General features: G+C 51.9%; 3 protein-coding genes across 11 annotated transcripts; 2 read left to right on the top strand and 1 right to left on the bottom strand.

Moving 5' to 3' along the window:
- Nucleotides 1-1,158: 1,158 nt before the first annotated feature.
- RTKN (rhotekin) lies at nt 1,159-15,573 on the top strand. Of its 6 annotated transcripts, none has more exons than XM_023529469.1 (13): nt 1,589-1,976; nt 3,209-3,632; nt 9,101-9,300; nt 10,953-11,014; nt 11,108-11,161; nt 11,264-11,381; nt 11,597-11,806; nt 12,534-12,628; nt 12,726-12,832; nt 13,071-13,199; nt 13,881-14,049; nt 14,201-14,305; nt 14,894-15,573. In XM_023529469.1, the coding sequence occupies exons 2-13, from the start codon at nt 3,561-3,563 to the stop codon at nt 15,205-15,207; spliced, it is 1,635 nt and encodes a 544-aa protein (XP_023385237.1). In that variant the 5' UTR covers nt 1,589-1,976; nt 3,209-3,560; the 3' UTR covers nt 15,208-15,573. The 6 variants fall into 6 exon arrangements, with proteins under 6 accessions (XP_011356421.1, XP_011356418.1, XP_011356420.1 ...); XM_011358117.2 differs by lacking the exon at nt 1,589-1,976 and adding an exon at nt 2,055-2,851; XM_011358119.2 differs by lacking the exons at nt 1,589-1,976; nt 3,209-3,632 and adding an exon at nt 1,159-1,525 and having other exon boundaries at nt 15,171-15,566.
- Nucleotides 15,574-15,659: 86 nt separating this feature from the next.
- On the bottom strand, nt 15,660-19,434 carry WDR54 (WD repeat domain 54). Of its 3 annotated transcripts, none has more exons than XM_011358121.2 (10): nt 19,305-19,434; nt 18,685-18,907; nt 18,454-18,516; nt 18,008-18,074; nt 17,862-17,915; nt 17,404-17,531; nt 16,431-16,531; nt 16,169-16,331; nt 15,918-15,992; nt 15,660-15,841 (listed from the first exon to the last, which is right to left on the bottom strand). In XM_011358121.2, the coding sequence occupies exons 1-10, from the start codon at nt 19,367-19,369 to the stop codon at nt 15,710-15,712; spliced, it is 1,071 nt and encodes a 356-aa protein (XP_011356423.1). In that variant the 5' UTR covers nt 19,370-19,434; the 3' UTR covers nt 15,660-15,709. The 3 variants fall into 3 exon arrangements, with proteins under 3 accessions (XP_011356423.1, XP_023385239.1, XP_023385238.1); XM_023529471.1 differs by lacking the exon at nt 19,305-19,434 and adding an exon at nt 19,283-19,298; XM_023529470.1 differs by lacking the exon at nt 18,454-18,516.
- Nucleotides 19,435-19,442: 8 nt separating this feature from the next.
- CUNH2orf81 (chromosome unknown C2orf81 homolog) lies at nt 19,443-24,226 on the top strand. Of its 2 annotated transcripts, none has more exons than XM_011358124.2 (4): nt 19,443-19,578; nt 22,087-22,308; nt 22,398-22,619; nt 22,783-24,226. In XM_011358124.2, the coding sequence occupies exons 1-4, from the start codon at nt 19,561-19,563 to the stop codon at nt 24,040-24,042; spliced, it is 1,722 nt and encodes a 573-aa protein (XP_011356426.1). In that variant the 5' UTR covers nt 19,443-19,560; the 3' UTR covers nt 24,043-24,226. The 2 variants fall into 2 exon arrangements, with proteins under 2 accessions (XP_011356426.1, XP_023385235.1); XM_023529467.1 differs by having other exon boundaries at nt 19,457-19,600.
- Nucleotides 24,227-24,275: the final 49 nt, after the last annotated feature.

A 24,275-nucleotide genomic window follows, 5' to 3' on the forward strand; every position in this document is an offset into this window, starting at 1 on the left:
CAGAATTTTTGGCAACAATCATGTTATGCTGTGGAGAGTGAAGCCAACATGGAGGAAAGAAGAGCCAGTTGTTGGAAGAGACAGGATCCTTGCATCACTGAATGCCAGGGTCGAGCCATATACAAAGCCTGATCGCTGGTCATTTTAGTTCCTTAGGGCAATAAATTTCCCTTTTTGCTGAAGTAATTTTAAGTCAAGTTCTTTAACAAAATATTGAGTAATTTGCCATAACAGAGCAATGCTAACCTGGGCTGTCTAAAGCTAAAGGCTGATATTTTTCTGGCTCCAGCTCATCTACTATGAAGGAGCCTCTCTCTCTCTTTCTCTCCAATAAGTTCTGAAGTCCCCAGGAGACTCCTCATGTGTCTTCAGCAAGCTAATCCTCTGACATTTCCTTCTCTCTCGGTTCTCTGGAAGTGAGGAGGGCCTTCCCCCGCCTTTTTTTTTTTTTTTTTTGAATGGAAAATGGTAACCCCGTTTCAGCCACACAGCAAAGAGCGATAGCCACTTTTGACACCACCATATCCTCTCCCATTTGAGGCACTTAAGGTCTGGGTCCAGGGAGGTGAGGTCGCTGGTGCCCCCTCCCCCCATCCAAGGGCACAAGGGTGCTTGCTGCACACGCTTTTTCTTCATAGCTCCACTTAAGGGGCACTTGTCTTGTGCCAGGCACTACGGTGGGCATTTTATGCTCATTCTCTTACGTAATCCTCGTAGCAACCTGAGGAGCGGAGATTATACAGAATCCCCATTGAACGGATGAGACTATGAATGCTCAGAAAGTTCCATGACTGAGCCAGGGCTCTACTGCTAGCAAGTGATAAGACGTGCTTAAGCACTGCCCCATGAATTGTGGCCACTTGGAATGGGCAGATAGCCGGGAGAGAAGCGTAACAGGGTAGAGGGACGAAGAAGGGAACATCTGGGACTGTAGGAAGTTGAACAGTCGCTTCGGTGAGAATGGGCGCGGTCCCAGGGCCCGGCAAGAGCTGAAGTATGCCCCACGGCGCTCTATCTGGCGGAGGGATTTTCCGTACGCGGGGGAGCCGAGCGTGCCAGGTGGGGGCGGCCGGTGGGGCGGGGCTTCTTTGGGCCCGCCCCTTGCCCAGGTGAGGCGCCAGCCACCCGGGCCGGAAGGGATGATGCGCCCTGACAGTACTCGCCAGGTGTAGGGTGCCCTGGCTGTCGGGCCAAGCCAGCTTGCCCGGGCCTTTGGCGGGGGTGGTGGAGGAGGAGGGGGCCGCGCCCTGCCAGGCCCAGGTGTCGTCTCCGGGGGAGGAGTTTGAGAACCCGGCCACCGGAGCTTCCCCGCCGGACCCGCGGACGGGCGTCGCACGACTGAAGCCGAGGAGACTAGGCAGAGCTGGGCGGCGCGGGGAGTGCACTGGGCTCACAAACGCGCCGTGCCGCCAGCATGTTCTCCCGAAACCACCGGAGCCGGGTCACGGTGGCCAGGGGCTCCGCCCTGGAGATGGAGTTCAAACGCGGCCGCTTCCGACTCAGCCTCTTCAGCGACCCGCCGGAGGTGAGAGCCCCGCGTCCTTGCTTCCCTTCCCCTCCAGGACTCCCGCAGCCCCCGCCGCCTTGCCCCCGCCCGCGCGCACGCCGGGGGGCGGAGACGCAGCTGGCTGCGTCCAAACCCGCGATTGTCGACTTAAAAAGTCAGGGAAGGACCGTCGGCACGTTAATGGGACCTGTGCCACCCCAGACACTCCCTGGCTCTGTTGAGATGATTTGCTTTTGTCCAGACAAACTCCAGTTGGCCTCATTTTAAGAGGCCACAGGCTCGATTCCTAAAATGTGCCCGGCCCCTCCTGGGCATCCCCGGGCAAAAGGCGGTGGGCAGCTAGGCGGGGCCCCAACAGTTTGGACGCTTGGCTTGGGCGCCCGGCCGCTCCCTGGCCGCCAGCTCCATCTTGCAACCTGTCTTAACCGTCTGGGGCAGCTTTCAACATCAGTCTCGATTTCCAGGCCAGGTCTGTCTACTTTGCTGTCGTCTTCCCCATCCGCTCCTCTGTTCCCACGAAGGGCTGGGAGGGAGTCTGTGTGTGTGTGTGTGTGTCAGGGTCCCTCTTTAATGATTAGGGGTTCTTTCCCACAACACCTAAACTTTCAGCCTCCTTTCCTGGGGCTTGAGAGGAGTTCAGCCTATAGTTTGACAAATTCCTCCCACACCCAGCGCCCTCCACGGTGCCCAGGTCTGAGCCCTACCTGTAACTCCCTAACGAGGCTCCGGAGGGGCTGAGCTAGGGCTAGGAAGGCAAGTAGCGACAGCTAAGAAGTTGTCCCCAAGGTCAGCTCTCTTTCTCTGCTGGACCTGGAAGGGTTAAGTGAGGGGCCTTCCTCCCGCCCCACTCTCTCGGCCGGGATTCCAGTCCTGCCTTCTGCCCTTTCCCCCCTAGCCTGCCCAGAACAAAGGCCCTTTCACACCCGCGTCCCGGTGTTCCCGGCCTTCTGTGACTCAGAATCTAGTAGACTTGGAGGAGAGGGCCTTTGTCAGGTCTCCCACAAGCAATTCCACCCGGGTCTAGCGTGGGAGAATGAGGGGCGAGGCCCGGGGCCCAGGAGGAGGGGCCTGAGCTGGGGCTGCCCCGGGATAAGCCCGGTCTTTGGGGGCCAGCGCAGAGGAGCCAGGGCGGAGCTGCAGGACCGGGCTGGCCGCCCAGGGGAGTGTGACTCTGTGGGCCTGGGGTGGAGGTGGCGGGGGGGGCAAGCTGCAGCTGGCTGGGAATCGGGGCTGGTTTCCTGTCTGGAAGGGAAGGGGCCCGCAGAGGGGAGCGGGGGCAGCAGCAGACAGGCGCACACCCCTGCCTTTTCCCCTCCCTCTTCTTCCTTCTACTGGAAAAGCGAGGTAATTGTGAGCCCAGGGTGGGGAGGGCTGGATGGGGACCCCAAGTTGGAAGAGGTAGCCCTGCGGGTTGGGCCGCATTTACCCCTTTGTCCCACTCCCTGGGCTCACTCTCCCAAGTCTTCATTTCCATCCCTCTTCCTCAAACTAAGCCCAAGCCCCTCTGGAAAAGCTCCAACCTCCAGACAAACTCCAGGACTCTATGGAACCTGCATGAGGCGTCCCCTCCCTGCCCCCTTCCAGCTGTGCCTGCCCCTCAGGCCCTACTGGCACACAGATTCTCTGTCCACGGGGCCAGGGATGTGGGCGGGGGCTGGGGAGGGGCCAGAGACGTAATGAAAGGGCCTTTTTCTTCCACAGCTGGGAGAACAGCTGCCATCAAAGCAAGACTGGACACTCTGTGCCCAGAGGCCCCTCTGCAGCTGGCCTGTCCTCCTTGGACCCCACTTCACCTCGCTTTCCTTTCCTCCCATGCCTGGCTCCCACCAGGGCCCTGGAACAGTGGTAGGCAAGGGAAGTTTGTCACAGCAGCCACAGGGATCTAACAGGAGTGCAGAGGAAGAGGGGTAGCCTCTGCCCTCTGCCCAGGAGCTGCCCACCTCTTTCAAGGCCAGGGGAGCATTGGGAGGAAGAACTGTGGGGCAGTGTGGTACATGCCCACCCTCTCCATCTAGAGGGGTTGAGAAGGGGAGGGGCACTGGAGGGAACAGAGATGCAGGACAGATTGCACATCCTGGAGGACCTGAATATGCTCTACATTCGGCAGATGGCACTCAGCCTGGAGGTAATGCACCACCCCACCCCACCCCTCAGTGCACCTCCTATGCATGCATCCCATCCTCAGTCTCTGCCCTGCTCATCCCTGCTGGGGCTGAGGGCGGAGGGCAGGCCTGCTCAAAGTTGGGAGAGGGACAGGTGGTTCTGTATGCCCTGTGTTGGGTGCTGTGTGTGGACCCAGGCTCAGTATTGCCAACCAGAGCATTATATTGATAGCAGGGTCTTCACACCTACTTCTGGAAGCTCTGTGGGTGGGCGTGGTTGTGTGTTCTGGGGCTGAAGGCCCTTTCAGGTATGGAAAGAAGAGAAGAGTTCAGTGTGAGAGAGGTATGCAGGAAGGACGTGGCCTTTCCTAGAGAAGGGGAAAGGGACTCTGGGTCAGGTTGTAAAGATTTTGCTGGCCTTAGAGATGACAAGGAGCTGTTTATTCATTTATTCATTCTTAAACATATTCATTGAACACTTACTATATGCCAAGCTCCTTTCTAGATCATGGGATACCTCAGTGAACTAGGCAGGAAAGGTCTATTCTTCTGGAGAACAGAAAATAAACATGCAAACACATAAACTCACATAGTGAAATTATAATGAAAACAGGAGAATGTAATCAGCATGAGGTAGGGATGGCAGTATTAGATGTGGAGGTCAGGGAAGGCCTCTGTGAGAAGAGCTGAGACCAGAAGAATATGCAGATCAGTGAAGGTTGGAGGAGAGGCTTTCTAGACAGGGCATAGCAAGTGCAAAGGCCCTTACATGGGGATGAGTTCCAGTTCCAGTGTGGCTGGAACATAGTAGCTGAAGTGGAGCTCATGGGGAGGGGCCAGATTATGCAGGGCCTTGAAGCCAAACAAGGCACTTAGATTTTACTCTCAGTGTGATGTTGGCCCATGGAAGGGTTTTGAGCAGAGGGACGACTCATCTAATGTTTTTAAATGATAGCTGCTGAGGAGAATAGGCTAGGTGGGGGTGGAGGTGGGAGAGAAGAGGGTTGGCAAGCGAGGTAGCAGAAGACCAGAGGATGGAAGGTTGTTACACCTTCAGGGGAGTGAATCCGGTGGTGTCAATGAAAGTGCTTATGGCTCAGAGAAATGGATGGATTTCAAATGATTGTGGTAGATATGACAGGGCTTGCTGATGGATTGGATGTGAGGGGTGAGGCAAAAAGAGGACTCCAGGATGATTTCTAGGTGTGGGGCTAAGCAGCTGGGTGGTGTGGTCATTGACTGGGATGGGGAAGATACAGGAAGCTGTGGAAATGACCATCTGGACCAGGCAGGGGTTTTCTGCTGAGGGAGGTCAAGGCAGGACTGCAAAGACTCTAGATCAGAAATGGCAATTCATTTCACATGTGTTGCCCCCTTGGCCCCGCCCCCACTCCCTGGACTATATAGTAGACATTACTAGTCAATCCCAGCACTCTTTACCAGCAAGCCCAGATGTGGCCTCAGAATCTTAGCACAAGCTTTGCATAAGTTGTGCAGGTTTTTTCCTTCACAAGGGTGCCAGGCAGAGGCAGGAGTTCTGACATGGTTTCTGGCGGCATCAGGATGGAACACCTTTATCTAATTTGTTTTCCTGAAGGGGGTTGCCTTTTTCTGATATGCAGAAAGCTGCCCAGTGAGCCTGTTGGGATTCTGACACTACCTACTGTCCTGTGTTGGCACATGAGATAAAATCTATTTGCCATCCCTAGTCCTCTGCACTGATCATGTTACTAAATACATGTGGCTATTTAAATTTATAATTTAGTTTAAAATGAAATAAAAAATTTAGTTCCTTAGTTGCTGTAGCCACATTTCAAAAGCTAAATGGCTCCTGAATATTTTCATTATTGCAAATTTTATTGTCCAGAGCTAGTCTAGGTATTTAAATGTTTAAATTCTGTATCCTTTCCCCACCCTCATGTAATTTTTCTTCATGAGAGGCCTGCCCAAGTCCTGGGGCAGAGGAAGGGGCTTAAATTTCACTTTTGTCACCTCTCCTTCAGCTGTGGGCTGAGGGCATTGTACTCTTTCTCCATGTAGCTCAGCAGTACCCCTTCCTTCTCCCCAAGAGAAACCCATTGATGTTTCGGGGATTGGGAAGAGAGATAGTCATGGAAGAGTAAATCCATGAAGACTTTCTGGAGGAGGCAACTTAAGCTACAAGTAAAGGAGAGGTGGGAGTGAGAGAAAGGTTGTTTTTATGTGCTGGGCCCAAGTAGAGGTTAGACTTTCCCACTTAATCCTCAAACAGTGCTGTGAAGGAGGTGGAATACTTCCCCAGTTACAAACTGAGGCTACAAAGGTTAAGTTCTCACAGTTAGTGAAGTTCCTAAGTCAGGATTTGAATTTAGCCCTGGTGGAAATTCTAAAGGAACAGAAGTTGAAGCAGAGCAGGAAGTCAGGGACAGAGAAGAGTGGGAAAGGATGTCCCTGGGGGGCCTAATTTGGGCTGGGGCTTCTGCCCATTACTCATCCTCCTTCAGTTGCTTGGGCCCTGATCCAGGTCCCACTTACATCCAACTTTGGGCTCTTTCCCTGGAGAGTCTAATGAAAATGCTGCCTTCTTGGGGAGAGGGGCGTGTGTGGGTGGCAAGGGGGACAACAAGAGACCTCCCTGGGGCAGGGAGATGGGTGCAAAGCACAGGGATCCAGAAACTGTGCCAAAATTCCTGAGATGCTCTCTGCAAAGGGTGGAAGCTCGAATTTCTATACCGTGGGATAGTGGATTTGGGGCTGGAGAATAGATTTGGGGCAGGAGGGTGGAGAGCAGGTGGTAGCAGGGGTGTCTGGGCCCCTAGTCCGGCTCATTCAGACTGGGCCCAGGCGCTTCTATGGCCCCATTTATTCCAATTTACACACTGTTCTCCCGGGCAAGGGGTCACCTTGGAGGGCAATGGCACCGGCCTCCTGCAGCTCGAGCTTGGAGCTATGGACCTAAGCTCTTTCCAGATTGATGCAGGCACTCCTGGAGGTACTGTCGCACTGCCACTTGGTCTCTGTGGTCATGCCACCGGGAGGCTGGGAGCCAGGAGCCTAGCTACACCAGGCTTATGGAAAGACCAACCGCGCCCTGGAGCCCCTAGGCCGGCGCTCTCGCGGCAGTTGGGAGCTGATGTCACTCGGGGCCCTGAGTGCAGCGGGAGGGAGAAAGGGAGGGGGAGAGGGTGGCTGGTGGCTGTGCCGGCACCAGACCAGAGCTGTACGGCTCCCCAGGACCAGCCCAGCTGCGCTGCCTGCATTGGCGTGGCACATGCAATGGCCAGGGCTAGGGAAGGATCCGTGAGTGCTGGGGCTGGGACCGAGAGGCCAGTCAGGAGGGGGCTTGAGGATGCCTGTCTGTCCCCCTCCCCCATTCTCACCTCTTTGGGAGAGTATATGGCAGAAGCTGGATGCAGAATGGGATGGGGGATGGCAAGCAGGGAAGCTTAGCAGAGGTAGATCCTGGTGCAGACAGATAGATATAGTGGGGTTGGGGAAGCTATGTAGTCTGGGAGGGCTTCCTGGTGGAAGGGGTTTTGGTACTGGGTTGGCCTATTTCTGAAGGGTCAGGAGATTGATAGTGCTGTATTAAGGGAGAATCTGGCCTTGCTCAGTGACCCAGAAATAGACAGTGAAGGAAGAATCTGCAGAGAGGCTGTACAAGGCTTTTGGAAGAGTTTAGGGTGTTCATGTCTTAGAGACTTGAAGGCCAGAGCCAACAGGGACAGAAGCAAGGGTACGGGGTGTGGGAGAGACTTGCTGTAAGGGATAAGACAGGTTTTGGGTGGTCACATTCACCCCCGTCTTCCAACTCAATGCCCCCACTGGCTTGCCTCCTGAACTGATCTGTATACTGTAATGGGGTTAGTCTTCCACTTCCTCTCTGAAGCCTTCCATATCACTCAACCAGAAGCAAACAGGGTCTATTTCCTGTGAGTATGTTTATGCCATGACATGGCACTTATGGAGCAGCCATTAATGTCTGCATCTCTTACCTCCCAACTAGCTGGATTTTAAATGGAGCTTTGGAAAGCACAGGGATGCTCCAGTGTTTGTTAGGTGAATGCTACTGCTGCCAAAGTAGCATCATTAAAATGAGCATCCCTACCATTCATGTGTACCATGTGCTGGGCACTGTGCTAGTGCTTTACCTTCCGGTCTCATTGAATCCTCACAACCCTAGAATGTGGGGACTGTTTCTATCCTCATTTTGCAGATGGAGAAATCAAAGCTTAGGGAGGTCGAATAAATTGCCCAGTGCTTTCTTAGTAAGTTTCTTCCCAGCTTCTCAAGACTGGCAAGGCTATGACATAGACCCAGGTTTGTCTTATGTCAAACTGGTGCTCTCTACCTCTGGACTGTGCCAAGACCTCCAGGGCTCCTTTCTGAGTGAATGTTCCTGAGAATCATGGTGCCTCCTCCAGTACCCCCACTCTGGCCCTATGCACGGCCTGCTCAGCCCCTCACTCCTGACCTCTTGCCTCACCTGCCTTCCCATCCCCATTCCTTGCCTCTGTCCTCACCTCCCAAGCTCAGAAGGCCAGCAGGTAGCAGACTCCTAATTTGGGGTTTGTACAGGGTAAACTCTGTAGGTGGTATGCTTCTTCTCCACTGAGCCCTTGCCAACTAGATATCCCTCCTATCCCATCTCTTGGGGTAACCCAGGATGGCCTTTATTATTTGTGTTAATTCCCTTTAGTTGATGGTTCTCAGCTCTAGCTGCAACTCAGAATCACTTGGGGGAATTAAAAAAAAAGAATGCACATGGATATCTTTATTTTGCAAGTCTGAGGTCGGGCCTGGTACTTTTTTTTTAACTGAGAAGATTTAAGTTTCTTAAAAGGCAACATATTTCCCAATAGTACAGTAGTAAAGTACTAACATGTAAAGTATAATAAGTCTATTTTTCATTCCTGGCTCCCAGCTCTACAACCACTGCTATCTTATGAATATCTATGTCTATGTATATGCATGTGTACATATTGGGCACAAATGGTAGCATGCCATAATAGTGTTTTACTTTTCTCACTTTATATATTTTGAAGGTTGTTTTATGTCTGCACACATGTCTACTTCACTCTTCAATGTATGCAATATTCCATATCCCATTGTAGAAATGTTCTGTAACTTATTTAACTAATGCCCTGTTGAAAGACTTTTAGTGTTTTAAAACAATGCTGCCATGAATATGGCTTTGCCCATATGTGTAAACTATATTTGTAGGATAAAGATATTGGATAGCTGGATCAAAAGATATGTGAATTTGTAGTTTCAAAAGAGGCTGAAGGAATGTATATTCCCCCCATCAAATGCAGGAAAGCATCTCTATTTTACAATGCTGCTCTGGTTCTTGGGCAGCTGAGGTTGAGACTGAACCCTTGCCCTTGAGGTACCTGAAATATAAGTTTCTTGTTAATTTCTCCTGGACCATAGCCCACTTGGGGACAGGAGCATGCTTCCGCCTCTCACCTGACTGACATGTCCTTCTCATCCTTCTCTCTACTCTGGTTAGGACACAGAGTTGCAAAGAAAGCTAGACCATGAGATCCGGATGAGGGAAGGAGCCTGCAAGCTGCTGGCGGCCTGCTCCCAACGTGAGCAGGCTCTGGAGGCCACCAAGAGCCTGCTGGTGTGCAATAGTCGCATCCTCAGCTACATGGGCGAGCTGCAGCGGCGCAAGGAGGCGCAGGTGCTGGAGAAGACAGGCCGGCGGTAAGCAAGGGGTGTCGAGGCCTTCTGGGGGTAGTGGTGCAGCATGTGTGTACATGGAGTATAGACTACCTTGAAGCCAACCTCCCCAGGTCAGAAGCCTGGAAGACACCTTGGTATTTCACCACTGCAGTGTGCCGCCCAGAGATACACTAGTGAATAGCTAGAGTAGGACTTAGCAAAGCCAGCATATCTGGTGAAAGGCCGGCATTCTGAGAGGGTAGTAATGCAAAAGCGCTACTATGCTAAGCCCTGCCTATGATCTGGTTGGCTGGCTTCTGGAAAGCCAGTTTTCTCAAAGCCAGTTCACCAAATGACCAATTTACTACAAACTGACAATAGTTCATTGTACCTGGGGTTCACTATCAGAGGCAGGGATTGGAGAAGGAAATAATAAAGAAAATTCAAGGGAAAGCCTACCCCTTTATATAAATTAGATTGTACATTCTGAAAGGGCTCAGCTTTTGGATTTGAAACTGGAAGCTGCATTGACATTAGACTCTGCTGATCTGAAAGATCTGCAGTGAAATGGTTGAGACAATGCTCCAGTAAAACAAAGATGTTAGAGAAAATATTTGGCAAATTGATCATTCTAAGAATTGACCATTTTGGGTAAATTGGTCACTTGGGAAATTCACTTCTGGCCCCACATGGCTGAGTGGAAGAAGGTCCTAGCTCAGCCATGAAGGCTGACACAAGGAGAGCTTGCCAGGAGCCCTCCAGAGCTCACCCATAAAGCCACAGGGAAGACAGAAACCCCACTCTATACCTTCCCCCTAAAGCTAAAGGAAGGGCAAGCAGGCAGAGGGGCAACTTCTACTATGAATTTGCTGTCTCCTGAGAGGCAGCCATCAATAGTCTTTGCCCTGCCCACGTCCCCACACGGTCTAGACAGTGTGACTTGAGGTATACCCCAAGCCCCTGATAGCTAACCACATTGCTATCAGTGCCACATCATTTAGCTTAAGGTCTAAGTTGCTAATTACATTGTTGGCATTATGAATTAGTATGAGTAAACTGGCCCTCACCTTAGGGAGGGACACGTTTGGCGAGTCCTGACGATGGGCAGGGAGGTGAGGAAGGCTGGGTGTCTGGGGCCTTGCGGTGGGGCACAGGGAAGGCTCAGCCTATCTAGCCAAGAGGGTAAAGGAGAAATCAAAGCTGATGATGAAGAGGAGAGAGGTTTGTGGCAAATGGAACACAAATGTTTCCTACTTGGATTTTTTTTTTCATCACACAGTGGTTAACTTGATTTCCCGACTGACCTAGTATCCTCCTTTATGTAAGAAGTGATGAGACGGTGGAGATGACCAGCCTTCCTTATTGTTAAAAGGAAAGGCTGCAAACACCTCGAAGCCCGAGGTTTAATGGAGAAGAGCCCTTGAAAGGGAGTCTCTCTGTGGGCCTCTGTCCCTCAATCTCCACGGGTCCCTGGCAGGAGTCTGGGGAGGTAGTCAGGGAGGGTGCTTGGAGGGTGAGGAGCCCCAAGCTTATACTGTGTGTGAGCTAATGTGCCTCTAGTGACCACAAGCCCAGCAACCCCCTGGGTTCAGTTGACAACTCTTAACAGTTCCCCTGGCTGGTGACCTAGGGGCTGCCTGGGCTGCGGGGGTGGGAAGGGGAGGCCAGGCTAGGACACTGTGATCTGCCCACAGGCCTTCTGACAGTGGGCCGCCTGCTGAGCGCTCCCCCTGCCGAGGCCGAGTCTGCATCTCTGGTAAGACCCACTGCCACCCCAGCCACTCTCCTTGCCCAACCACAAGATCTCCTGCCCCATCTCAACATCTCTTCCTACCCTTCTGCCCCTTAGACCTGCGGATTCCACTCATGTGGAAGGACACCGAATATTTTAAGAACAAAGGCGGTGAGTTTCACACAGGCTGAGACAAATTCATGGGAGACTCTGAGGTTGGAGGCTCCTGTGGGGCATGGTTTTTGTTTTTGTTTGGTTGGTTTTTTACCCCAGACCTGCACCGCTGGGCTGTGTTCCTGCTGTTGCAGCTAGGAGAAGACATTCAAGACACAGATATGGTCCTGGTGGACAGGACCCTCACGGACATCTCCTTTCAGAACAACCTGCTCTTGTGAGTACCTCATCCCTGTGGCTCCCTCCTCTCTCTACTCTGCTCCAGTATTCTAATGAGGTAGCTCTAGGGGAAGAGAGGGAGGGAGATGGGCCTTGCCTGTAGAGCTGTCCTAAGTTTGTACCACATCTGTCCTCCACCCCTACCCCCTATCCCTCATGCTTCCCTGGACTTCCCCAGGACCGTCCTCCTCTCTTCCTCCCATACTCCTGCAGCACCGAGGCAGGGCCGGACTTTGAACTGCGGCTGGAGCTGTATGGAGCCTGCGTGGAAGAGGAGGGGGCCCTGGCTGGTGCCCCCAAGAGACTTGCCACCAAACTCAGCAGCTCCCTGGGCCGCTCCTCAGGGAGGCGTGTGCGGGCATCGCTGGAGAGCGCTGGGGGTTCAGGGAGCAGTCCCATCCTGCTCCCCACCCCAGCTGTGGGGTAAGGCCCTGCATTCCACCACTGCCCTCAGATGCCTATCCTGGCTACGGGTGACTTCTGAGCTGTGGGGAGCATGCAGAACCTACTTTGCACTGTTGCCAGGACATGGCAGACAGACGTGGATGAGCGGCGGCCACATAGCTGGGCCCAAGCCAACTGAGAAGACCGGTAGGAATGCAGGGAGAGCTAGGCCCCTAGGTCTTCACTTTTTTGCAGCAGCAAATGCATCTTATGTGAATGGAGTGCCTTGGTTGGAGGAGGGTAGCCTAGGCTCTGTGGTGGTGTGTACAGACATCTAAAAGCACCCTGTGGAACCACTGCGCCTCTGAGGAGCAGTTTGAGAACCTCTAGGGTAATGAACAGAATGCTGATTTTGAAGACAGACATGGGTTCAAATTCCAGCTCCACTATCTACCAGCTATAAATTATGGACAAATTTCTTAACCTCTCTTGCCTCGAGCTGCCTCATCTATTAACTAAAGAATGCCATCAACCTCCCAGGGCTGTCATGGGAATACAGTAGGATAACACATAACAAGCACAGGACCCGGCACTTAGCAGGAGCTCAGTAAATGTCTGTTCTCAACTCCCATGGGGGAGGCGAGAGAGTTTTCTGTGAGGCTGCTGGAACAATAGGGTAGACCTCAGCCCTACAGTTCCTGCCTTCTAACATGACCCTCACGTGCCCCTCACTTGGCTGAAGTCCACTTCTCCATCTGTCCTACAGTGGTCCTCGTTACCACCTCTTGGCTCATACCACGCTCACCCTGGCAGCAGTGCAAGATGGGTTCCGCACACATGACCTCACCCTCACCAGCCATGGTATGTGTATGTGGGCGACTCTGGGTGGTGAGAAGAGGGGCCGTTGGATGGTCCCCTTCTCATTCCCCACCCTCACCCTGCACTTCCTCTCCCCCAGAGGAGAACCCCACCTGGCTGCCCCTTTATGGTAGTGTATGTTGCCGCCTGGTGGCTCAGCCTCTCTGCATGACTCAGCCAACTGCAAGTGGTTCTCTCAGGGTGCAGGTGAGGGGCCCTGAGGAGTGGGAGGGAACAAGAGAAGGCAGAGGAAAGCTGGGTCACTTGGGAGTCAAAAGATACTGAAAAATCAAGATCTGGGTAGAAGGTGGGGGGCGGGGGGAGTATGGCAAGATGAGAGGAGGCCCAGACAAGAGGATGGGCAGAAAGGAGATTCTAGATGCGGGGATGGGAAGGGTGTTGCGGGGTTATGATTTCCCTGGGAAACCTTGAGTCATTTATGCAGCAAGCTGGGGAACGGCGGGACTGGGCACGAGTGCATGGAGTCCTAAAAGGCACAAACCTCTTCTGTTACCGGCAACCTGAAGATGCAGATGCTGGGAAAGAGCCACTGTTTACTATTGCGATCAACAAGGTGATGGGTCTCCTGGTCAAGCCACGAGGTGCTAGGGCCCAGGAGCCTCTCCTTTAGGCTCCAGGAGGGTGGTGGGTGCAGGCCTCAGAGAGATCAAAGCCTCCTGCTCGTCATAGCACCATACCCAGCTCCAGGGCCAGGAATGCTGAAGGGACCATATTCTACCTATGCAACATCACTGGAAGAAGGTTGACCCTTCGACTCACTAGACTTAGCCCCTGCCAGTTCTGAGAGGGTTTTACAGCCAGTTTAGGACTTTTCATCCTCCTTCTATCTTCCTCTTCAGATTCCAGTCTGCATCTCTTCCACCCTTTCCTGGTTTCCTCTCCCAACCCAAGTCCAATGACCCCTCTGTTCTCTAGCCCTTTTGCTGATTTTCTTGCTGAATTTTATGGAAGTAGTGAGCGACTTTAGTGTTCCTGCCCACCTCTGTGCCTGCCCCCACCCAACCCCTTTCCCTGTCTCGATCTGCTCCTCTTTCCCTGAGGACCATCTGTCTTATCTCCAGTCCTTTCATGCTATTCCTTCCCATTCTGGTTAGTAGGAGGCAAATGAGAGGGTTTGGTGAAAGCCTCACAAGCTCCTCTTTTTAAGGCAGGGATGATTGAGCTTGTCCGAAGTCACTGCTGACCCCTGTGACTAAGGTGGAGTTGGAAGCAGACCCCTTTCTTTCTCTTGCAGGAGACTCGAGTCCGGGCAGGGGAGCTGGAGCAGGCTGCAGGCCGGCCCTTCACACTGAGCATCAGTAACCAGTATGGGGAGGACGAGCTGAGACACACCCTTCAGACAGAGAGTCGGGGAGCCCTGCAGAGCTGGATGGAGGCTCTGTGGCAGCTTTTCTTTGACATGAGTAAGAGGAGGGGGCTGGATTGAACCTTTGGGAGAAATTGGGATTTGTTATTTTTATCATAGGCTTCTGTTCCAAGAACAAGTGGAAGGGAATGTAGCAGGGGAGAGGATAGCCTTCCCACCTCCACCCCTAATCAGCGCTCTCCCGTCAGGCCAGTGGAAGCAGTGCTGTGATGAAATCATGAAGATTGAAACCCCTGCTCCCCGGAAACCACCCCAAGTATTGGCCAAGCAGGGGTCCTTGTACCATGAGATGGGTAAGTGAAAGTATACTCCAGGAACCTAATGGGAAGTGGGATTGGGGCTTGAAGGGAATCCAGATAATGGAAACAGAGAGAAAGTACACTTTGTGCTAAGGCAGAATTCTGGGGACCCAAGTCCCACCCAGTCCTGTTGTAGTCCTTTCTCTTCTCCAACTCTTCTTAGAAGCACCTGCACCAAAGTTCAAAATAAAACCCCGAAGAACCAGATTCATTTCATGGATTTCTGTCCTAACTTCATTTTTTGTTTGTTTCCCTTTCTGCATGCGGATTCCTGTCTCTTCCTCTGACCTTCACTTGCTTGGCACTGCTTTCATTTTTCTCCTCTTTCTTGATTTCTTCACCCACTTCTGCTGACCATCCCCCAATCCCCATCCATTCTACAACCTGTATCCCATAGTCTTATCAGAGCCTGTGGCTCCAGGGGGCCCAGGCGAGGGGCTACTCCTTCAGGATAATGCAGTCTCGGCTGAGATCCGGGCTTTGCTCTCTTATTATAGTGACAGGTGATGGTCAGGGCTGGGTAGGCCTGAGGCCTAAGCTCTGACTAGCCCCCCTCCCCTCAACTCCTTCCTGGTGCCACAGCTATTGAGCCACTGGATGACATCGCAGCGGTGACAGACATCCTGGCTCAGCGGGAGGGCGCAAGGCTGGAGAAGCCCCCACCCTGGCTAGCCATGTTTACAGACCAGCCTGCTCTGCCCAGTCTTTGCCCATCTGCCTCAGCGGCTCCAGCCCAGACCCATCCCCTGCCCTGGGGGCGACCCCGAACATTCTCCCTGGACGCTGTCCCCCCAGACCACTCCCCTGGGGCTTCCTGCTCAATTGCCCCTCTCCCTCCGCACCAATCCCCACGGTCCAGAGGCCCACCCCGCACTTGGCTGCAGTCACCAGTGTGAGAGAGAAAGGTACTGGCAAGAGGATCTGGCCAGAAGAGGAGATGACCTGTATGCACCTGGGCTCTGGATACAGTGCTGGCCGTAGCAGGTTGGCCAGCTTGGCCTCCCCTTCCTCCGCTGGACCTGGGTAGGCTGGGGTGGGGGGAGCGGAAGCCCCTCTTAAGCATGGTTGCCATGATGCTGAGGGACTCATTCCTGGGGCTGGCTGAGACCCCTTAAACCCTTCCTGGGAGAAAACTGGAACCAACCCTGCCCTACCTCCTGCACTAACCAGCTTTGAGGATGGCACTGAAGAGCCTTGGGAGGGAAAGCACCTCCCTTGTGACTCCCACATCAACCATTAAAGTTATTTAACAGCAGCCTTCACCCAGTTCTTGACGATGCGTTGCGTCTCTAGAGCTTAGTTTGCTGGTTGTGAGGATGACTGTGATACTGAGTAATCAGACAAGGGCTGGGTAGAGGAGGTACTTTATAAAAACAGGGAGAGAGGGATACTCTGTTCTCACATGCTGCTGAATCTCAGGATCTCAGCGAGGTCGTAGCCAGTCACAGCAAAGGAGTTGCCTGAGGGATCACAGAATCGAGCACCACACACCTGGGTGTCGGGCACACACTCACCATGACAGTGTTCCACCTGGTGGAGAAGAGGGCTGCTCAGGGCCTGTTGCCCACGCTTGGGCCCCCCATTTCACTCCTCTAGCCACACACACCTCAATGTAGCCACTCTCTGGGCTTCTGCTCAGCTTCCAGATATGTACAAAGGTGTCCTCGGCTGCAGTTAGTAGCTATAAAAAAAGCAAAGAGGACAAGTGGGAATTGGAACATGCTGACAGGGGACTGGTATAGGCTGGAGGGATTGCTCTAAGTGTCTGGGGATGGGGCTACATCAAGTAGCAAAGACAAGCTTGTGGAGTTCCTCTCAGCATCTCAACATTGGGAACGAGGGGATGTAGGGACTGACCTTGCCCACCTCAGGAGCCAGGTCCAGGGCACAGATGGCCCGGGCGTGGGCGTTGATCTGGATATGTAGATTTCCTGTACTGGCCTCATACAGACGTACTTGCCCATTCCCATAGCCTGCTGCTATGGTCCCCTGCCACAGCTGCACGGAGGTGCATGGGATCCTGCAAAGGCAACAACCCACTTTAATTTCCTCAGACCCAAGCCCGCTCCCCACCCTGAAGCTGCCGCAGGAAGGCCTCGGCCCTTTCTCCCTCACCTACCCGAATCCTGGAATTTGGGTCGATAATTTGAATTCAGGACCTGATTGCCAGATACATAGCAAGCCTGAGTCATCTGCCGTCACCATGTCAGCCACACAGTCCTGAGGGGAAAGGCAGGATCAGCCTTTTCTTTTCTCCCCTGTTGGGTCCTATATACAAGGGAGGCAGTATCTGCATCTTTGCCTCTCCAGGGAAAGGAAAGATGTGGAGCCCCCATAGGCTAGACCCAGCATTCCCTCAGGAAGCATAAAATGCTTTTCTTGCATTCCTCATAGAGTCTCACCACCCTCCCTTCCCCAACCCACACCATATGTTAGGAGGAGGCATATAATTGTACTCAGTGGATCAATGATGAAACTGAAGCCATAATGTTTTGACCTTCTAGTGAACCAGCCAGTTATGACTAGAGTCAGCCTCTTGATCCCCAGCCTCAGGCAGCCAGCATAGCCCATGGGCCCAGCTCTAGGCCAGGTTCAGTAGAGGATATGAATTAGAAAATACAAACCCTGTTCTACAGAGGTTTGTAATCCACTTAGGGACATAAGAGTTATCTTTGAGGGCAGTACCAATTCAGGATTCAGCTAAGGGAGATCAGTGGGAGCTCGAATAGAGGGAGGACTTCCTGGAAAGGGTAGCAGTGGAGATGGGCCTGAATAGGTAGGACTTTCCCAAGTCCAGAGAAGAAAGCTGCACATGTCAGAGCTGGAAGGCATCTTAGAGACCATCTGTCCCAACTCCTCAATTCACACCAGTATTGAAAAATGTTACTGAACTATTAAATGCCATATAAATGTAAAGTATCTCTGGCTTCGTCACTGGACCTGAGGTTACTGAAGCCTAGGGAAGTGCAGTAATTTGCCCAAAGTCATCCAGCTGCTTAGTGGCAGAGCCAAGACTTGAATCCAGGTCTCCTGCCTCCCAAGATGGGGATGGCTCTCAGGTTCACTGGAATTGGAAGGGAAAATCCACTCACCTGTCCTTGGGCAGGCTCGCTGGCAATGTCGGTAACTGATGTTGGGTGTGCAGCCAGCTCTTCACTCAATACAATGTTGGGACCTTTGGCTGGGATGTCAAATACCAGTACCCGGCCTGACCACGTTCCTGCAGAAGCAGTGTGTCCTGGTCCTCCTAAGTCTCCAGCCAGTACACTCAGGACTCTCTACACTTAGCACCCTCTCCATCCCGGGAACCTTAGTAACAAACACAGCTCTCACTGCTTCAACAGCCCTACCCCTCCATAAATACCCTTATTCTAGTCCACCCTGCCCCTCGAACCCCTCCATGGCTTTTTGGAGTCTCTCAGACCCCCCTTCACTTCCACCCTTCCCTCTAACCCTCCACAATTTCCTCAGACCTTCAGCAGCATCCTGGCCAAAGCCCATGGCCCTATTCCCGAGCACCCCCCCAATGCCATGCTCTTGGTCCCCTCACCCACACAGATGAAGTGGCCACTGGAAGCAATTCCTCGGGCAAACACAGCTTGTACTGAGTATGAAAGGGGAAAACTATTAGAAATAGAGCCTCCTCCAGTGCCAGCAAGTACTCCCTACCTCCACCCTACTCAGTCCTGCAGGTACCTGGAGAGGCATCTCCAGCGTCGAGTGCGTGCCAATAGACCATGACAGACCCATCAGACTCATACATCTGAAAGATAAGGGCAAAGGCTAACCTTCGCTGTGTTCTATGCTGAGTACATCACATACTCGTGTTAGCCTTAGCCCATTTAATCCTCAAAATAACTGGCAGATAAGCACTACTTTTATTCCATTTTACAGAGGAGGACACGGAGGCTCTGAGAAGTTAATTAAATTGCCCAAGGTCATTCAGCTGGCAAAAAGGCAGATATTGGAGATGGCATTTGTAAATTAGAAAAGATGAAAGGAATGAAGATGAGAAATAATGAAGATTGGGCTAAGCACGTGTAAAATTTGGGAGTGTTTAGAGGCAAGTGAGGAAGAGTCTTGGGGCTTTGGAGAGGAGTTGAGAAGACTAGTTGGGGAGGACAGAAAGGTCCTCCTCTTACCTGTATTCCTCTATGTGAGGTAAGTACCAGCAGTACTCGGAAGGGGAGGACACACCAGTGGACCTGGAGGGAGTTGTATCAGAGTATGAAAAATGGTCAAAGCAGGGGATATGAGGACTCAGAAGAGTGGAAATTCAGAGGATTCGGGAAAGCCTATTTTTTGAGGTTTGGAAAGGAAGGACAGGGGTTAGAACTGGGTTCAGCAACCCCACTCCCAACTCCATTCTTCACCTGGGTGATAAGTGGGGGGCTCACTCCAGCTCCCTCCTTAGCGTGGAGCTGGCGCTGGGCCAAGGGCACACCCTCAGGAGCAGCGCTCAAAAGATGAGCGCTGGGTCCATGGACAACCCCAAAATGTGTGAGGTTGCGGAGGGGCAGCTGCAGCACACTGAGGTTGTTACACAGGGCGGCAGCGGAGCCTCGAAGAGGAATGGAGCGCTCCCGGCGGAACATCCTAGGGGAGAGACGCCTGAATCACCAAAAGCGCAGAGGTAAACAGGTGACAGCGGTGATTTCTGCGGGGAGGTTGGGAGGTGCTGTCATGAGGCACTGGGGAAAACCCTTGAGACTGGGTCATCATGTAATTGGGGGCCTCAAGGACGATGATGGGGGGTCTGGCATGGGGAGGGTCTCGTGGACAGGAGAGAGGAGCCCCAGGGCTGAGTCATGGGGCGACGGGGGAATCCTAGAGGAGGAATGGTGATGACCCAGTGCCAAGAGTGATGTCCCCAAGTGCCCGAGCCAAGGAAGTTTGAGGCAGGGTGACCCTCATGCCCTTCCTCCCTCAGTTCGGCTCCCCGAAGCCCCCGGCCCAGGTCAGAGGTCACACCAGAAGCCCCAGGTCGGCTTGCCTGACTCCAGGATCGTTCGGTCCCTCCGAATCCGCCGCCACCATAGAGACGACGCACGTACGCATGACCGTTGGGCGGGGCGAATAACCCGAACGTGCAGCGCGCGGCGCGGTTGCTAGGGCAACTGTGAGCGCGGGGTGGGGGGCGGGCAGCAGCAGCTCTGCGTAAGGCGTGGTTGCTGGGGCGACCGTTAGGCGGTGGCAGGAGCTGGACCCGGAAGCGCGGAAATCCAGAGGTTGGAGCAACAGCTGATGCGATGGCGCATGAAAGCTCGGTGAGCTTCACCTTAGCTGGCGGTACGCCAGAGTGGGCTCTTAAGGTCGGTGTCGGGAACCATCGGGGGCTCCGCGACACCCGGCGCCGGCCCACCACACAGGCATTCAAGATGGCCAAGGAATCCACTCCGGGACTTGGACAAAATCTACACCTGCACCACTCCCACTCACACGCTTTGTGGCACTCGGAAGCTGAGGGAAGGCTTCAAATGGGTAGTGAAGAGCCTGAGAATAAGAAGTGACTTTGGAAACAGCTAATGCATGTAATAAATCTCTTACGTTGAGGTGTCCATTTAAATGAATAAACGAGAATTGGTCAGGCTTGGGGAGAGGTGTTGCTAAAAAAGTTATCCATTTCGAGAGTTACAGGAGGAAGAAATGGATTAAATAACAACTCTGAGGCTGAACTTGAAAGTCAAAAATTTTTTTAAACCAAGAAATTTTAAAGTTAAAAAAAGACATTCGAAGAACCTTTGTGTAACAATATGTCTGGCACCTCTGGTCAGGCCACGCCTAGCCATGGGCACTATCACCAGTGTCACATGAGAGAATGGGGAGGTGAAGTCTAAGGAACAGGACGTCTCCCAGCCTTACCTGTCCTTTCTGGCCAAGCTTGGACGGGACCATTCCCTAGGCTTGCCACCGAGGCTGTTCTCACTAACAAAGATGGGAAATGAGGCTTAAGAGATTTTGAGTTCAGTGCGATGTTTAGAAAACACCAGATAGGGGAGAGAAAGAATTTTAGGGAACATCAGGTGTGAGTCAGTAAGGCTGGGTCTGAGGAGGCAAAGGTTTGGGAAGAGTACATTTGGAGGTCAATTTTGGAAGGAACTAAGTTCAAGGAGACTGTCGTGGGGTTAGTGAGGAGGCTCCCAAGAATCTGCTAGTAAAATCCTGTGTTCTGAATGAATTTTTGGCACTAGTCTTTTTCTAAGTGGATTTTTCTTGATTATAAAAGGATACAAGCTAATCGTATAGAACTTATAAAATAGAGAAGAGCATAGAAAAGAAATGTGCCTATCATTACAATTTTGTTTTTCTTTTCTTCAATAAATACTGGTTTATATTACCTGAGATCATACTTGACATATAATTTTTTATCCTGTTTCTTTCACTTAACATTAAATCATAAATATTTTCTTATGCTATTGCAAATTCCTCATAAAGATTACATTTAATCATTGCATAATATTCTGTCATGAAGATAGTATACAATTAGCCATCTATTCTCTTTTTGTTAGACATGCTTTAATATTCTGCTATTATAAATCACAACACAGGGAATATGTTGGAGGATATATTTTTATTTTTATTTTAGAATATGCCTTTGAATGCATTTGTAAAACTTGAATTGATAATTTTGAAAGTTAGACATGTTTTCAAATGTTTATTACTCATCTACAGTTCCATTTTTGTGAAATGTTACGTCTTTTGCTTATTTTCCTTGGGGTCTTATGATTTTTTTAAAGTTTTTATTTTTTAAATTTTTTTCTTTATTGATTATAGTTGACATTACATTGTACAGTAGTTTTACGTGTAATATTTTTCTTATTTTATGTGCATTTTTAATATATTGGGGAATATTTATTTTTTATATTTGCTACAAATGTTTTTTGTTTGGAAAGCAGTATAAAGTCAGGCATGGGAACCAGATTGGCATTTGAATTATGACTCCACTACTTCCTTGTTATGTGATCCTGGGAAAATTCTGTAAAATGGGGATAAAAAGAGTATATTGTCTAAAAAATGTAGGAATTGAGTCCACGTATGTGTCTATTATACTTTAAGTGCTAGTACATGGTAACTACCAATATAAGCTTGTAATTAGAATGTTTTTAAAAATAAGTACAGGAAAATTTGACCTATGTATATATACCTATCTACCTATTTTTTTAATTATTCTTACATTACTTTTATGCTTAAGCAGTTCTTTCTCACCCAGAGAATATATGACAGTTTAACCTATTTTTCTTGCATCTTATTTTTTGTTTATATTTGTGTGTATGTGTATGTATGTGTTTGTCCTATACTGCATCTGGAATTTATTTAGATATATATTATGAAATGAGGATCTAAGTTGATTTAGGGGAGGAGAGGAGACTCTAAACAGCATCAATAATTCCAACACCATATATTGACTGTCTTTCTCAAGTTCTTTAACCTCTCAAAAACTTTGAACACTTTGACCTAGTGCAAATAGCAAGGACTGTGGAGTTGGAGCTATATAAAGCCTGGGTTTATTTTGTAATCCAAAACAAGTGCTGGTTAACCTGTGTCAAGTTTCAGTTTCTTTGTCTGTGAAATGGGCTTAGTGAGCTATTATGAAACTAAATTAGGTCAAACACCTAAAAAGTATCTGTCACACAGCAGGCTCTTAGTAAATTGACCCTTTCAAAAGGTTTCTCTTTCTTACTAGACAATTTGAGAAAGCTTCCCTCTAGCCTATAGCTGCTTCTCTGTTCCACTCGTTGGTTTCTTGTTTTGATTATCCTGTTCCTTTCCCACAGAGGCAGGCCCGAGACCGCGGGGTGACCCGATCCAAAGCAGAAAAGGCACGGCCACCTACGGTGCCTGTGCCGCAGGTGGACATCGTTCCTGGGCGGCTCACTGAGGCTGAGTGGATGGCGCTTACGGCTGTGGAGGAGGGCGAGGATGTGGTGGGGGACATCTTGGCAGATCTGCTGTCCCGAGTCATGGACTCTGCCTTCAAGGTCTACCTAACCCAACAGGTGAGCCTGGATCTGGGTCCTCCAGACAACACCTCCCCCCTCCCCCACACTCCCTGCCCAGCTGAGACCCCTCTCTCTCCTCTTTGCAGTGCATTCCATTCACCATCAGCCAGGCTCGGGAGGCCATGCTGCAGATCACTGAGTGGCGCTTCCTGGTCCGGGACGAAGGAGAATCTTCAGTGGCTGAGGACCCCACGTGGGGCGAGGACGAGGAGCCTTCAGCATGTACAACAGATGCCTGGGCTCAGGGATCCGTGCCTGTGCTGCACGCTCCCGCCTCGGCGGGGCTGGAGGAGACCTTCCAAAGCGAAGTAAGCCCAGCACCCAGCTCCCTTTGACCTTCACTCCTACCTCCACGGAGTCTTCTTCGTTCTCCTCAGGGCCTCTCTGGACTCCTCTACCTTTAGTTCCTCTCTCCCCTTTCTGACGTCTCACTGCTCACCTCTGATCTCCACCCCCGGTGTATTTCCCCAGGACCAAGAGAGCGAGGACCAAATTTCTTTAGGAAGAGCACGGATGGACAGAGACTTTGAGGAGCAGATGGAATCTTGGGAGCATTCTCCGGAGCTGAGAGACACCCCTGGTTCCCTACCCACCCCCGAGCTGTTTCAGGAGGCAGGGCCCAGATGTCCTTCAGATGAACTGGAAGGCCAGGGAGGAGGCCACCTGTCCTCGCCCGAGTCCTTGAACGTGAGCCTCCAACCGTCATCGGTGGAGATGGCTACCACTGGCAGTCCCCACCCTTCTCTGGAGCTGTCCCTGGTAGCCAGCTCCCAGGAATCTGCTGAGAAGGCACAGGCCCTCAGCTCCCAGTTCTCGATCAAGGACCTCTACTCTTGCATGCGGCAACCGCACGTGGCTGGGGACCTGCTGGAGCTCAAGAAAGAGCATGTGCCCTGCATGGCCTCGGGCGAATCGTTGGCCAGCTCCTCTGAGGGAAGCCCCACCATGCTCAGCCCCTCAGGATTCTTCCAGCTGCAGCAAACCGAGGGCTCAGACTCACATTTGAGCACCCTTTCCTATACCGCGAGTCGCAGGACGGTTGTGGCACATCTGGACCCCACACAACTGCCGCACCACTGGGTGTGCCCGCTGGCTGAGATTGTGGATCCAGACTCCGGGTCGCGCCTCCTGGAAACCTACCGCGGGCGCCCACAGGTTGTGAAGACCGGGGCTCCAGCCAGACGCCCAGCCACTGGCCCCTGTGTCCAGGTCTCCCCAGCACCTTTTGTCTCTCTACCGCCTGGCGTTCCTTTTGGTGCCTTGGGCCCCCGCCTCCAACACCCCACTTTAAGCTTATGCCTACCATCGCCAGGCTTCCGATCAAAGCTGCCCTTGCCCTGCCCCGAGATCCGTTTTCTCTACAGGCAACCCAACGTGGCCCGCAACCCCAGACCCCAGATGTGGCCGAGTGCAAAGTGGCCCAGCGGCTGGGAGGGAGAGGCCGAGTTGCTGGAAGATCTGTGGGCGGGCCGCATCCAGGTTCCTCCGCAGGGCCTGGACTTCGGGGACCCCGAGGACCAGAGAGGTGAGGATCTTCATAGGAGTCAGAGTCCTGAGTCCCAAATCCTCGAGGCCACGTCCCAGGTGGTGTGGAAGCCCATGCTGCTGTCCGAAGCCATGAAACTTGCTCCTGGTGTGAGCATGTGGAACTCACCCACGCAGATGCTGCTCAGCTCTAGCACACCCCAGCAGGAGGACAATGAAGGTGGTACCTCTCCTCTCATTGAGTAGTGCCTTATCTAGACAGGTGCTCAGAAGCCCAGGTGACTGTGACACAGCTAATGAAGAATTCAACCCCCAGACTGTGGTCACTCCTCTCCAAGCTCCTGCCCCATTATGAGGCTTGAACCTCAGCCAGTGAGAATCCCACCTACCTTCTGTCTGCTAGAAATAAACACCTAAGTTGCCTTAAGAATTGGCCTGATACTTCTTTTAGTTTCTTCAAAGGGTGTGTACTTTCACGG

This window comes from Pteropus vampyrus, unplaced genomic scaffold, assembly GCF_000151845.1.
Source record: "Pteropus vampyrus isolate Shadow unplaced genomic scaffold, Pvam_2.0 Scaffold37, whole genome shotgun sequence".
NCBI classification, from domain to species: Eukaryota; Metazoa; Chordata; class Mammalia; order Chiroptera; family Pteropodidae; genus Pteropus; species Pteropus vampyrus.